Raw genomic sequence first — 15879 nt, forward strand, 5'->3', positions numbered from 1 at the left:
CTAAAATGAGGGATATGTGTTGGTCTGAAAGGAGCTCTTCACAGCTGAAGGGTTCGGTGAAGAATGAAACCTTTTTTTTTTTGAAAGGTCAGAATGAAACCAATTTGTCACACTATAGATGTTTGATAGAAAGTCCCAACCAAAATTAAAGAAATTAATTAATCAAGCTCCCCATTCCCCATATCTATTGTACTCTCTACATGAGTTAACCATGTAGTCCCCTGCAGTTTAAATCAGAAAAAGAAAACGAGAGAAATGAAAGAACACAGAGAACTGCCGCCACCCCTATAATTAAAAAAAACATCCCTGGATGAATGAATTTCTATGTCCTCCAATTAATCAGTGGAATCAAACGCTAGCCCATCACTTATTCTGATCTTCGACGTCCTTCTTGAGGTCGGCCGGCGGCAGGAAGTAGTCCGTGGTGAGGCCGTGCACATTGAAATCGGCCTCCTCCACCGTCCACGTCTCCTCCAGCTTCCGCTTGTGGTTGACGGATCCCTCGCCGTAACGGAAAAGCGTGACGTTGGTGTGGCCGCCGTGCGCGATGTTGATGCCGTCGATGTAGCGGTAGTCGGAGATGACGGACTCCATGCTGGTCTCCCAGAAGATGTTCTCGCTGCGGCGGTGGCCCTTGCCGGACTTCATGCGGAGCAGGTGCGAGTCCTCGAGCTGGATGAGCAGCCCCGTGCGCTGGCTGAAGTAGCCCCACACCGTGTGGTGGATGATATCGAACGCCGGAGCGCTCCGCGCCCGCAGCGTCGCGGCGCCAGCCTCCAGCTTCAGGATGAAGCACTCCTCGTTGTTGAGGACCTTCTCGCCTATGCACACCGCGTCCGAGAAGAGGTTCGCGATGGAGCGTGGATCCAGCCCCTGCAAATAAAAGGAGCACGATCGAAGATGCATCTGGCTGAACGCTATCCGATCCTCTGCATGCCATCCCGTGCCGCCTTTGGTGCTTAATTTACCTGGAGAGAGCGGCGTAGGGGCCGGGGCGGGCCGCGCGAGACGTGGGAGTGCTCGGCGGCGGACTGCCGCCACGCGATCTTGCCGTCGCTGCCGGCGCTCATCTTGTGGCCGGCCATTATAAGCTCGAAGAACCAGACCTCGGGTGTCTTCTGCCAGAGCACGAAGCCGCCGACCTCGGCGCGGCCCTGCGCGGCGGCGGTGGTGACCGTCTGGTCGCCGAGGTGGAACTCGGACGCGCACATCCGCACCTTCCCCACGGCGTACATGCTCCGCACCCCCTGCAGCGCAGCCTGCCCGCCCGTCGCCGCGATGTACTGCTGGATTATGTACTTGGCCGTCGACGCTTGCTTCAATCGATCATTCATCAAGCAACCGAGTCACGATTTCCGTGCGCGCGTAAAAAACGTAGCATGCATGCCAGGGACGCGCGATCATTCATTCCGCTCCCGTGCATGGTAGGACGATGATGGGTGGGTGGCTTACGATAGAGGAGTCGCGGATGGAGCGGCTGAAAGCGCGATCGTGCGGGACGGGGCAGGGGATGAGCGGCGACCCGACGACGTTGAGGAACAGCTGGAGCTCCGCGGTGGCGGAGGCAGCCCCGTCGACGGTGGCGCGATCGAAGGCCTGGTTCTTGAGCCAGGCGCGCATGTTGGCGCCCCCGGCGCCGCGGCGCTTGTCAGCGCCGGGGGCGTTGATGAGCATCTCATCGGGGATGGGCACCTCCAGCACGGTGTCCAGGGAGTCGTCGCGGTCCAGGTTCGGGCACAGCTTCCTCATGACACGGCCGCTGCGTCGTCGCGCCGCGCATCAATGCCGCCGATCCGTGGAGAATAAGCTGACGGAGAAGCGCCTGGGTGCAGCAGGGCGCTAAGCTAGCGCCGCGTGCTTGCCGGAGACACGGACACGGGATTGATGAGAAGACAGAGAGAGAAACAGGTTGGAGAAGGAACCGGCCGGAACATGTAGATGGTGGCAAGGCATGCATTGGAAGCGAGGAATAAGTGGATCGCGCAACCGACGGGGGCGCGGTATTGTGAGGAGCTAGTGCCGGTGCGTGGGAACTACAGGTAGAGCTTTGGTGCTGGACGCGTTGACACTTACCACTACTACACTAAGTATTTGTATGGACAGCTAACCATAATTTGATAGACGATTTTGCCGGTCGTCCCTACCACACCGCCTTTACAAATCAAGGGTTTGTTGGAGCGGTTCCCAAGCCGCCTCTACAAACAGCAGCCGCCCCTACAATTTTATTTATAAAAACGATTAGTAACATCAGCCGTCTCTACAAAAATAATTTATAGGGGCAGCTGTAACACCATCTGCCCCTATAATTTTCATTTGTAGGGGCGGTCCTCTCTAGAACCGCTCCTACAGTATATTTTTTTAAAAAAATGAAATTTGAAAATTCAAATCTGACCAGAACATACATACATACATACATACATATATATATATATATATATATATATATATATATATATATATATATATATATATAATTCACAAGAACATTATATTAACACCTAATTAACAAGAAGATATATACATTATAGAACCAAAATAATTTAGATTACTTCATTACAAACCCATTCATTACAAACACATAATAATTTAAATTTGCTCATTACAAACCATAATAATTTAGATCAGTTTATTATTACAACCAACAAGAATTGAAATTCCTAGAACTTCCCGACGTCGTGCCACGTACTTGAAGAAGTGCGGATCATTGATTTTATATGCCAAAATATCACTAATGTAGCGTAATATATTTACTAGGACACTCTCCTCTGCTTCACAATATTGTTCACAAGGTCTACTGGCGACGATCAGAATTGGTGGAGAACCTTCTCTCCTCATCACAAGAATATTTTTCTTGGATTCCCTCTGAAGTGAGAACAGGGCCACCATATTCCCATCTATAACGACCCAATTGATACATCTCTTGGTTTATAATGGCTTCAAAGCTACAACTTGCGTATGTTACGCCATTCTCCTCAATCTGCCTCTGTTGGAAAAAAATATGATTATCAAAACCATACATATATATAGACATAACAATTAATCTGGTTATAAGTTATGAGACTGACCACATCATTTATGTTGTTCTCAGCAAGCTGTGCACAATAGTGCCCAATATCGTGGTGGAGGCCCACATCCAAAGCTCCAATCTTCATGGAGGAATATGTAGGAATATTACTTCTGAAGTTTTTCGAGCTTGAAGTTCTTGGGCCATATGACTTAGCGAAGGTGCGGAGTAAACTGCTTCAACCCCGGAGGGCCGTGGGCAGTATCATATTCCATACGGCGATAGCTTTCATGGGATGCACGATCGTTGGCTCTTTGGTTGATGCGATCGCGCAGATTGCGTTCTCCGAGGTAATGGCGGAGATCGTTATTGCCATCACGGCGATCTCGGTTGCCACCCTAATTAACCCTGTGACCATGGTTATCGCGGCGATTATCGCGGTTGTCCCGGAGGTTGTCGTCCCAGAAGTCGCGGCGGTTGTCATCCCGACGGTGGTTGTCGTCCCGACCACCATCGTGACCACCGTTTCCGCCTTGATGGTTGTCTGATGGGTCATTGTTGCGCGAGCCACGTTGGCTGGGTGGCTGTGAGCGACTTGAGTACTGGCGGCTGTGGCTTGATTCGACTGAGACAGATGAGGCCCGGGCTTGATTTACAATCTCTACAATCTGGGCCATAGCAGCCGTCAGGTAAGCTTGTATATCGTCACGAACTGCCTGTGTTTCCGGGGTGTTGGGTAGTCGTTGCATCGTCGCCATAGCAACAGCTACGTTGGCACTTGGAGTCCTGAAGACCTGCTTGTCCCCCACCCTGTCAAAGGCATTGTGAAGGTCGTGTGGCTGGACCCTTATGCGTCGGGCCTCCTCTTCTGCCTCGGCTTCAATTTGTCGGTGATTAAACCGGTTAATATTGCGTGCTTCGCGTGCTAGCCTTTCTTGTTCTGTTTCGCCGACTGCCGGTGGTTCGTCATTACTGACAACATTGATCAAGTCTCCTCGCCTTGGTGGGAAGGATGAGAATCGTAGGAATCCTGGGGCGTGGTCTGGGATATCCAGATCATATCCAACGCCTTTATCGTTATGATGCTGGAGCTCGGTGTGAACGGAGGCATTAGATGCGATGCCGGACGAGGAGCTTGAGCCACCCTCTTGAACTGTGTGGACCGATCCTTCTTGATAATCCTCAATTCGGACCATGTTGACGAAGTTGCGTAGGCCATAGGGCTGTACCTGGTGGTTCTCCATCGAGGCTTCATACTCGGAGAGCCAGAGACATGTCGCAGGGGGCTGGCCAGCAACGAACGGAGTGCCCTTCGAGAGTAGATGTGACCACGAGATCCATACCGAGCCGTGCAGGACGACTGGCCCGAGCTGGTCGGATAGATCTGTTGTGGGTCATAGTTACATGCTCATTAGGTTGACTTTGAATCGAACTTACCAGAGCCAGGGTTTCGGCAAGTTTGGTGCCGACCCGATCGATGGAGTCGAGCAAGTCGGTGTTGTCGATCTGCCTCCTTTTGTAGCGAGGAAGCGGACGACGGGTTGTCGGCGTGGCTGAAGACGACGCTGGCGTGGTCGGAGCCGTAGCCGATGCAGGTGAAGCAGTGGTCGGCGCAGATTGAACCCGCACCTCCTCTGGGGTCATGGTGATGAAGTCGTCGGAGTCAGTGGTCCAGGTGATCTGGCCGATGGTGAACGTGAGGCCGTTCGGCGTAGCTATGGAACCGGGGATGATGACCATCTTGTTCTTCTAGAGAGCAGTACGCATACCCCCTACCTGGTGCACCACTGTCGATGAAATATGGTCGGTAGTCTACCTAGGGGTATGCCTAAGGTAGTAGATTATCGGCAGACATATACGCAAACTACAAACAAGATGGTGACGCAAGACAGACACAAGATTTTATCCAGGTTCGGTCGCCATAAAGGCGTAATACCTACGTCCTGCGTCTGATTGTATTGTTGTATGTCAATAAGAGATGTTTTTTAGAGGGGTCCCCTACCCGCCTTATATAATTCGGGGGTAGGGTTTACAGATCTAGAAACTAATCCTAACCGGTTACAATTGCCATAGGTGGCCGGATAAGGATTCCTATTCTAACCGACCAGGATCTTGCTTGATCTCCAAATCTGCCTTGATTCCTTGCGCGGGACTCCGAACAGATTGGCTGGGCCGCGCGTCGTCTTCTAACGGGCTAGGCCCTCTGGTCTGGGCCGGCCCTAGCCTAGCCATAAGGGTATAGGGGTTAATACCCCATAGATGTCTTGTGAAAGTATTCAAATAAGTTATTTTTAAGTTTGATTCACATTTGATGAAGTATAGCTCAAGTGATTGAAATATGTTCTAAATTTAAAATCTGAGCTAGCTGAGATCAAGTCTGAGTTTGAGTGATCAAATCTATTTGGATTAGCTTAAAATTTGGTATGAATGCTTTAAACTTATGGTATGAGATGCTTTAGAAATTTCATGAGAATTGGATAAGATATGCTTTGGTTTTCAAGTGGATCTTGTCAGCCATAGTGCAACAGTTTTTAGCATATAGCAGTGGTGGAAGAATTGAAATCTGTTAGCAATCTAAAAGTCAAATGAATCCCAAATTTTTACAGCTGCTAGTTAACTTAGTGAATCATATCTCCACCAAATTTTGTGGTAATTGAATTTGTATATTGGGAGATATGGATTTTTTATTGAAGGGTACAGAATCTGCCAGAAAAGTGATAATTATTGGATTGATCAAGAGTCACTTTGATTGAAAGGTCCGCAAATTAGAAACAAGTTCATAAGTGAGTAAGGTACCTAAGTTTGCTTTTGAGATGAGTTAGACACATGACAAACAAAGAGTACAAGGCCATTTAATTATGGAGTGTACTTGGCACATATTTGGTACTCAAGTTAAAGATCAAGATCAAACTCAAGATGAAGATCAAGTTTGTGTAGGATCTTTGGTTAGCCTAGAGAGGGATGAATAGGCCTGTTAAAACAAACACTCAAACTTTCATTAAATTCAACCTGTGGCACTACCGCGCTGTGCCCATGGCACTGCCACTCTATGGCACTGCCGAGCCAAGACAGCGGCACTGTCGTACTTACAGACAACTTCATGGCACAATTCAAAAACTGTGAATGGAAACTTAAATCGGATAAATTTCTGAGCTTCCTGTAGGTATATGTAACACAGATCAACAACTAGAAGTGGTAGGGACACCACACACAAGTAGATCGACCACAAACCCTTGAAATCACCTCAACACAATATGAAATGCAAGTGAAATAACTTAAGCACAAGATGACACATGGATTTATCTCATGGTTTAGCTCGCCACCAAGGCTTGCCTAAGTCCACGTTATTGAGGTTAGCCAGTAAGGCTTAGGGCTTTGCAACCCTTCCTCATTCTCAAGTCAAGAGACTTAACTCTTGACATGAGGGGTGAGTTTACTAGCTTCAAGAGATGGTTACAAACCTAACGGGGCTGCCACATAAGTTGTCAAGCTCCACGAGCGACGCTCTAGCCAGCTAGGAGCAAAGCTCCAAGAGTAATAAACACAACCGCTGGCCAAAATGTGAACCAAGTGCTCTTTTGACTTGGGGAATCAAAGGATCTACTCTCTAATCGAGTTTGGGACCTTTTTCTCTCAATGATTGATAGAGAAATCAAAGGAGAAGCTTGGAAGCTCAAAGTCACCAATGGAGGAGAGAGAGAAGAGCACTTTTCTATTTTTGGTCGAATTGAACCATTGGAGAAGGAGAGAGGGACATTGGAGAGGAAGGAGAAAAGTATAAATAACCCCCTACCTTCCAACGATCACTTAAGTCATGGCAGTGCCTCTTTCTAGGTGCGGCACTGCCGCACCAGGCAATACAGCAAGAGTAAGGGTGGAGTGTTGGCTGTCTTAGCTATAAAACTGAGGATGTATGTAAAGATATTGAGCACTTGGTAGCACATATTAGCTTAAGCATTGTGTCCCTCCTTTATAGTATGGCTTTATCTATACTCAAATTCAAAATATAAAAGAATTTAAACCTTCTTTGAGTTTGAAGCCATCAACATTTGTAATTGGGGGCTCCTCCATTTCGTATAACATCCTCGAATATAGATTCCCTGCTTGTCATCTCGATAAATCTCATTAGTTCTCTAATTATGTGGTTATTATCACTAAAACCTACAATTAGGGCTTAATTGCACATTCAATCTCCCCCTTTTTATGATTGATGACAACCCAATTAGAGCTTACAAAAGATATGAAATAAATACTGAGATTTTTAAGCCATGGGTGTACAGCCTCCCCTTAATATGTGAATGGAGAATTGAATTCTCGCATAATAGGCCAAGATTCACATTTTTAGTGAAGGTGATGGGGCTCCCCCTACAATCATGCTCCTGTGGGGTGCTACACACTGTGTCAAGTAAATCATCGTGATATGAATGACAGGTTATGCAGAACAAGTTTGCTGTGACAGATGGGTGCAGCATTGCGGCTTCTTAGTCGTAGCATTGCCGCAGAGCGGCACTACTAGGCTTGGGTGCGGCGCTGTCGCACTGGCTGCTATAGCATAGAAGTAATACATGTCTATATCCATACACATATAGAGTACAAAGGTAGCATTATTACACAAATTAGAGTTTTGAGCTACTCTCCAACTCACAACCTAGCGAAGACTACTTCTCAACAGATAGAACGTGAACCTCCTGCTGCAGCAACCACTCTATGGTGTCAAAAAATTGTTGACCTCTCTAATTTTCTCCCCTTTTGACATAAAGCACCAAAAAGAGAAGAAAAGAAGAAATGTCAATGAACTCACTCCTCATCTTCTTGCATGTCATCCCAGTCGATATCCTCACCACCACCAGCCCCCTCACCGTCATCATCGTCGTCGTCGTCATCGAAGGACACCACCACCCTCCCTTGGCGATGGGTGGTCAAAGTATGGCGAGTGCGTCTGGTGCTCCACCTCAAAGATGCTAACGTCGAACCCAAGGACGTGTGAGGATCAAGCTCCGACTGCTCCTCTTCCTGCTCCTCCTCCTCAATATCCTCTGAGCTTGTATGCAGAGGTATCTATTGGTGGTGTGATTGTTGATTGTGATGATCCAAATTTTGAGCTTGTATGCAAACTCACTAAGGCTTTAAGAAATGGGATGGCAAAAACAATTAAATTGGAAAATAAAAACTCATTTCTAAAGAACACATGTGAACAACAAAAGCATCTACTTTATGTTACTACTTGTTTATATGAGGAGCTAAAATTGGCTCATGAGGAACTTAGTGTGGCTCATAATAACTTGGTACAAGACCATGTTTTTCTCACTAAGGAACTTTCTAATGAAAAGACTAAAACTAGTGAGAGCTCATCACTTGGGTCAAATGATCAATCACATAATGTTGCCAAGCCATGTGATATAGGCAAGAAGCACGTATCCACCTCTTATGATGATTTATTAGATATGTCATGTTCTTCACATATAGATGCTTGTTCTTCTTCTATGTCTTGTGAGACTAACCTTTTGAAGGAGAACAATGAGCTTAAAAAGGAAGTGAAGAATTTGAGCAACAAGCTAGAGAGGTGCTACAACTCAAAAGTCACCTTTGAGCATTTGATGAAGACTCAAAGAAACTTCGGTGACAAGAGTGGCCTTGGCTTCAAGAAGAAGATGACAAAGGGCGAAAGAAAAAGAGAAAAGAAGATGAAGAAGGAAGCACGTGAGAAGCTTTCTCATTTCATGTGCAATCGATGCCCTGAAGTGGGTCATCTTCATGATCAATGCCCTAACATTGAGAAGCTCAAGAAGATGAAGGAAGAAGAGAGGCTCAAGCAGGTCAAGTGCTTCAAGTGCCGCACTTGGGGTCACCTCATCTCAATGTGCCCAACCAAGTAATTGATGAAGCAACAAATAGAGCCTCAACCAAAGCCACAAGTTGAGCTAGAGAAGATACCCCAAGAGCAAGTCAAGATCAGTCATGATGGTGGTGACTTAATGATAAAGAAGAGAACAAGAAGGGGTGAAAGTGCACGCATCTAATGCAAATCCAAGATGCCAAGATGATGAGCAAGAATCAAGACAAGAAAAGAGATTTGGCTCACATCAAGTGCTTCAAGTGTGGAGACATAGGACACTTTGCCTCGAGGTGTCCTATCAAGCTTGATAAGAAGGATCAAGCAACTCATGAGAGGCAAGATAATGAGAAGCAACACATGAGTAAGGAAGAAAAATGACCATTCACCTCCCTCTAGTCCGTCATCTCGATCCTACAGTACCATCGACCAGGTGTGTAATCACATCATCAACCACCTTGCGCTCATCATCCCACCATGTCATGAGTGCGGCTTCCTTAGGGTTTAGGGATATACGCCTCAAGCGGTCGACCACTGGTAGGTACCACATTACCAAGGCAGGAATTCTTCTCTGCTTTACATCGTTGCCTAATGGAGTGTCCTCTAGGGGTTGAGAATATTGTACCACCTTTTTCTCATGCTTCTTTTTCTTGTTCCCCATGGAGGCTTCATCCTCGTCGTAAAGGTCATTGTTCTTGTACCGACTGGCTCTACACATGCGACATTTATCTAGTGACTTGAACATGTCACCACGAAAAAGAATGCAGTGCTTAGGACATGTATGGATTTTTTCAACCCCCATTGTCACTGGACTTATAACCTTCTTCGCTTGGTATGTGTTGGCAGGAACTGAGTTTGGTTGTGACAGCAACCATGACAGGAGACGTAATAGATCATTGAAACTACAATCTGATCAGTCGTACTTAGCCTTCAGGATAAGTAGCTCAAGCACAAAATGTAGCAATATCGAGTGCGTCGGATAACCCTTTTCAACACCATACACAGTCCCCTTTGATGCTTTTTCACCTTTTCAAAATTTTCTAGACCTTTCAGGCTCTTTAGTAAAATCTTCAGTCCAAGGACTCAAATCATGTGCTCCAAATCATCAAAATCATCTTTATCCCCGACACGTGCTCTGCCGTCATTATTGGTACCACCTTCGTCATTACCATCCCAACCACCAGCATCACCACCTTGTTCATTGCCAAACTCAAGATCCATTCATGCATCAAGCTTTGCTGAATATTGGGACATGGATTCTAGGGTTTCGTCATCATATTCCTCCTCATCCTCGTCGTTAACAACAACCGTTTTATCATGATGAATCCACACTATGTAGTCCTCAACAAATCCTTGCATAATCAAATGTGATCTGATGATAGTCACATCTGTCCATGCCATACGGTTCTTGTAATCTTTACAGGGACAAATAATTGTATCCTTATTCTCTGTCAACATCGTTGCATGCTTCTCTACGGCTTCAATAAATTTATACACCTCTTCACGGAAACCTGCATTGAACCTTAACGAACCATACATCCAAGAGTTCCTATATGAATATAAATCAAATATAATTACATGAAGCATACAAACACACTATGGTAGAGGATAATTAATTAATGGCCTATTTATCCATAAATAATTTAAAATACATATTTGTTGATTACAATAAACAATTTCAAAGACAACAATTAGTAACAATTAATATTTTACCCAATATCTTTCATGCAAACCCTAGTCCAATTTCATCAAACATAAATTTATAAAAACGAAATTAATAAAAAAACCAAATTCTAGATCTAGATCTACGTGCACATGAAACATCCATAAAAATAACTAATTGTTCACTAAAATCAAAAAACATGGACCAAATAAGGGTATGATCTTGTTTCCCTACCTAATTTACCTTAGTACATTCAAAACTTGGGTCTAATTTGCTTCATAAGTAGCTCAAGCAACATAGTAGAGAGAGAAAAGCAAAATTGTAATTACTCACTAACCAACTATTAAAACTTCAAAAAAATATGGAATAGCATTTTCTTACCTTCTACGACCTCTCCACCAAAGGATTTGAGACCAAAATCTCTCACCCTTAGTAGATAATTTTTGGGAGGTGCCCATGGCCTCCCAAGCCTTTTTTCTTGGGTAAGAGTGAGTGACTCGAAGAGGAGGAAGAGAGTTGCAGGTTTTTGTATATGCATCATTTGTAGGGGCAGCTAGTGATTGAGTCGTCCCTACAAATCGCAACATTAAGGGTGGCTGGTGAGTGAGCCGCCCCTATAAATTAACCAATTTGTAGAAGTGGCTGGTCTCGTGGGTTCCCAGCACATCCCCTATAGGGCGTCTCCATCCCCAACCGTCCTAAAAAAATGAGCCATTGCTACGAACCTTTTCTTTGGTAGTGGACAGCATCCGCGCCATGACCCATGGCCATGCATGGAAGTTTCTCCTCCACGCCATTTCCAAATTTCAACAGCAAGAAGGAGCGTGTTTGGTCACATGTACTGTGGAGACATGAAACTCTATGGGACCTAGTATTTGTTTAGACAAAAATAGTTCTTAATAAATCCACAATATTAGCGTGGTTGGCTCCCAATCAAAAGAAGGAATAATCTCTACCCACCCAAAGAGGCTATATGGTTAGAGGAAATTGGAAAGAGAAAAATGAGAACTTGAGCATGGTTTGAGTTGAGGGCATCATGTACAAAGCCAAAATTTGGTCATGCCTAGCAATTTACACCATCGTATTTCTTGAAACATGAGAGTTCAGGTAAAGTAATCAAACTCGATCCATTTTCATGTGCGGAAGTAACGAAAACCGCGAGAAACATGAGAGAAGAAGAACGAACAATTGTCAAATCTTCACCATGAAGGCATGACACACACACACAAAAAAAAAAACTGTCTTGTGCGGCCGCCGATTACAGAGGATGACGCTGCTTCGGATTCCTTCTGATCGAGCAAATCAGCGCACCTAGAAAGACAGGACGGAGACGACGGCGAGGAGGAGGGCATGGCGACCAACAAACACGGCGGCGGTGGCGGTGCCCGCGCTGACGGTGCTAGGCGTGGGGCCAAACGCGCCGACAGGTGTCGTGAAGCTCCCTCCCGTGCTGGGCGTCGTAGTCGGGTTACTCGCAGAGCCTGGAGACGACGTGCCCGTGCCCGTGCCGGTTGCGTTGCCGCTTGTCCCTGCTTCGCTGCACGCACGCACGACGGATTCGAAAGCAGAAGAATGTCAGTCCCGTGTTTGTTTCACCAGCGAACTGGCCGCTACGCATCCTACGTACCTTGGTGTTGCAGGGTATTTGCAAGTTCCAGAGCCTGCAACCGGCAACAAACGTCAGTAGAAAGATAGAAACGATCCTGAGAGATGCAGGTGTCGAGAGCAACGGGGTGCGTGCTGTATGTACTCGGGTCTGTGTCGGTGAGGTTGGCCGTGCCGCCGAAGTCGCAGGTGGCGCCGTTGGCCTGGCTGTTCCGCTGGAAGTAGCTGTTGGCGGCGTAGGAGCAGTGCGCGCGCACCGTGGTGGGGCTGTAGCACGGCCCCGTCGGGAGCACGGCGGCGCAGTCCGCGCCGTGCCCGCACGCGTAGTCCAGCGTCTTCTGCAGCGCCGCATCGGCCACGTCCGGGCGGCACACGCACCACGCGCCGTCTGCACTCATGCGCCACGCGGAACACACAAGCAGGTTGGTATCTCAATACGCTAAACGATCAAGCTTCATCTATCAATACGGGCATGGAAGTGAGATGTATCTCTCACCTGATCCTCTGAGTGGCATGGCCAGCAAGAGCAGCACGAACACCAGAGGTGCCATCAGTTCGTGTGCGTGGAGGGTGTCCTGGACACTTGGACAGGGGGGGCGCTCTGTTTCTCACGCTCGGCAACGCTGGTTTCAGCCTTGTGCTAGTAAGAGCGCGGCGTGGCGTGGGAGTCCATTTATTGGTAGCCACCGACGGCCGCGTCCATTTTTCTGCTCATTTCGGCCATCCTGCAGGCTGTCGCCCTTTGGACGGAGCTGCAGGCTGCAGCTGCTCCGTCGGCGCGCGCGAACGGCTGTTCTTCCGGCAGCTGTGGCTGGATATGACGAGCCGTCGTGCTCCAAAGTAAAAGCGGGCAAAGTTGCTTGTGGCTTGTGCGCTCTGATGTGCTCTGCTCTGCTTTGAAGTTGGCAGCCTGCTAGTGCTAGCCAGACGGCTCGAAATAATTGGTGCGGAGCCTTTATTATCTTCTCTTTGGAGAGGCAAAGCTATGTATACATGTTGGCTTCTCCATGGAGAGACAAAGTTACTTATGCATACGACAGCTACGAGCTACCCTATTGGTCCCGTTCGCTGGTCTGAAACTTGGCTGGAAAACACTGTTCCGACTGATTTGGTGTGAGAGAAAAACACTGTAGCGGCTGAAACTGGCTGAATCTCCAGAGGAGAACCAGCCGGCTGGTTCGCTGGAACCAGACCAGCGAACACAGCGATTATGTAGAAAATATGAAGGCAAATATGTATCTACTAGTGTGCGGATGATGTGGTTATCGTCCAACTGCCTCGGATTTGATCCTAACATTGATCATTTTATAGCTTTTTTTTAAACAAACATTTAAAAGAGCGATGTTTATGTTTATCTTATTGAGTGTGCAGAATCAGACATCGCCAATGACAATACATCTCTCTCTCTCTCTCTCTCTCTCTCTCTCTCTCTCTCTCTCTCTCTCTCTCTGAAAAACCACGATCAAGAATTTTTTTTCCCGACATGAATGAACAGAGAAGAAACAACTTAGAAAAAAACACCCTCACAAAAGAAAACAATAAGAACCACCATGACAATACATCGCTAGAAAGCCACCAAAGCACATGCAAATATACGCCTGCAAGCCACAACAAACAAGCAAAGAGCTCTAGGAATAGGGGGCAATCACAACGACGATGCCTCCAAGGAGGAACACAACGTCCATAGATGGTGCCAACGCCGATCAAGGGACCCAAGTTTTTTCAACAGAAACCCTAAGAGATAGGAGACATCACAAGAATGCTTCCAACGTGTAGCGAAGCGCCAAAGGCGTCTCTATTGATGGCCTCAGCATGTAGATTGGCAAGGCTTTCGCCCAAAAGTCCCCCACCTCCAAAACTCACCCTAAAGCATGACGTGGACATGGTGCAAAACCAACTTGAGAGCATCATGCGAGACAAGTCGTCTCCCCACAAATAGGAGATTGTTGCCACCTCAACAAAGGTCACAGGCATGCGTGACCTCTTGTCGTCATGTAAGCCCACAAGGACCACCTCCATCATGCCCAACACAAGCTAATGCAGATCATCACACCTTGTTTATGAACCAAGACAAGGAGCGATGCCATCACCGCTTCACGTCACCATCCATGAGGTTTCAAGCATAGTTATTAGGACTGGACCGGCAGTCCAACAAAAAAACGGAACCAGAACCCCTACCAGTGGGTCCACTTAAATGATCTATTATGCAATCAAACCAAACAAACCGTGAATCGAGGACTCGACCGGTTCGATGTCCGGTCCTGTCCTAATAACTATGGTTTCAAGACAAAGGAGAAGCATCAAAGGGCCGCCTCCCGCTGGCAGTCACCGCGACGGTGAGCCTGCCACACGCATGTGTGGGCAGTCACCATCGCGCCAGTCCATATAAACCACAGCTAGCCCAACAGTTATCAGCCCATTACAGATCGCCCTTAAAGGGAACCCGTGAAACTGCCATCCAATTCCATAGGACGCCCCATCCGTATCCATCCTTCGAACTCCGAAGTTAGTAATAGTTGGATTGTCACCACCATCGTACCCAATTAGCTTCACCAAACATAGGAGCGCCACAGCCATACCGAGTTGACCATCACCAAGAGAGACCAACTAACACGGACATGACCACGATGAGCCGCCTCCATCCCGACGTCACTGCTACACCGAGCTAGGACTACTACGCAGGGCTAACCATAGACGTGTTGCACCTGTCCTCGAGGACCACTGCTAGCCCGGTTATCGCCAGCCACTGTGGGGGCACCCTAACTAAATTACTTGGGTGATTCAAGTTCCAAGAATTGTGGGCAAGGATTGGAATTGTCAAGATCAGTCCCAAGCTGGAGCACAAGAATTAGGGGAGAATTGATAGACATGTAATCCCTATCTTCATTTATATTTTTTTAGGGACATTTATCTTCTTAATATTAGTAGTTGTTGTAGTTGCTGCTGCCAACTTGATAAATAGCACCATGCTGCTTCGGTCAACAGTTGCAGGTAGTATATTAGAGTAGATAGAATAGTAGAATTGGTAGTTGACATGGCCAACATTAGATTAGGTTGGACCATACCAAGGTAGGTATGCAACTCGTCCCTGGTTTGTATATGAATGTGTCTGCAGTATGAAATACAGAGCAGCTTCACAACTCAAATTCTTATAGTGACTTTTATTCTTAAGGTGTGTATGGTGTAATCTAACTTTTATTCTTAAGGTGCGTTTAGTAGACTTTCGAATTCTTATAGAAACTTTTTTAATGTAGATTCTCTTCGAAAATGTTTTTTTACAATAAATTTGAATTACTTTTAGGGACTGTTTGATATGTACTCTCTCCATCCTAAAATAAATATATATCTCGTTCCCAAGGAATTGGAATTTTTAAAGTTCAACGAAATATATACAAAATACACTTTATTTATGATGTATAATAAGTACCATTAGATTGAGCATGCAATATACTTGTACCATAAATTCATTTGAAGAGACAAATGTTGATACTATTTTTTATATTTCTAATTAAATTTAAATTTTTTTACTCCTCGAGAAGTGATATGTGCATTTATTTTGGACGGAGATAGTAAGCTATTTTTGAAAGGGAGGGAGTTACTAGAAATGACTAGGATACCCTTGTATTTGTTTCACCAAATATGTAATTGCACGTGGCTGAGGGCTCAGTAGCTTCTTGTTTTTCTTAACTGAACATGGGCTTTACCTTTCATTTTTTTTGGCCCAAGTAACCTATTCTTTCATGGGCCAAGCTGGCCCAAGTCGTGCCTTCTTGT

At 46.3% G+C, this 15879-nt stretch overlaps 2 protein-coding genes across 2 annotated transcripts; both read right to left on the reverse strand.

Moving 5' to 3' along the window:
• Positions 1-118: 118 nt before the first annotated feature.
• LOC136453296 (uncharacterized) lies at positions 119-1920 on the reverse strand. The gene is made up of 3 exons (XM_066453870.1): positions 1453-1920; positions 969-1316; positions 119-873 (listed from the first exon to the last, which is right to left on the reverse strand). The coding sequence occupies exons 1-3, from the start codon at positions 1747-1749 to the stop codon at positions 364-366; spliced, it is 1155 nt and encodes a 384-aa protein (XP_066309967.1). The 5' UTR covers positions 1750-1920; the 3' UTR covers positions 119-363.
• A 9654-nt stretch (positions 1921-11574) lies between these two features.
• LOC136450602 (PLASMODESMATA CALLOSE-BINDING PROTEIN 3-like) lies at positions 11575-12985 on the reverse strand. The gene is made up of 4 exons (XM_066451120.1): positions 12602-12985; positions 12251-12493; positions 12128-12161; positions 11575-12037 (listed from the first exon to the last, which is right to left on the reverse strand). Exons 1-4 carry the CDS (start codon positions 12654-12656, stop codon positions 11812-11814), a joined length of 558 nt encoding a protein of 185 aa, XP_066307217.1. The 5' UTR covers positions 12657-12985; the 3' UTR covers positions 11575-11811.
• Between the last annotated feature and the right edge of the window lie 2894 nt (positions 12986-15879).

The sequence above is a fragment of the Miscanthus floridulus genome, chromosome 5 (genome assembly GCF_019320115.1).
Source record: "Miscanthus floridulus cultivar M001 chromosome 5, ASM1932011v1, whole genome shotgun sequence".
Taxonomy (NCBI): domain Eukaryota; kingdom Viridiplantae; phylum Streptophyta; class Magnoliopsida; order Poales; family Poaceae; genus Miscanthus; species Miscanthus floridulus.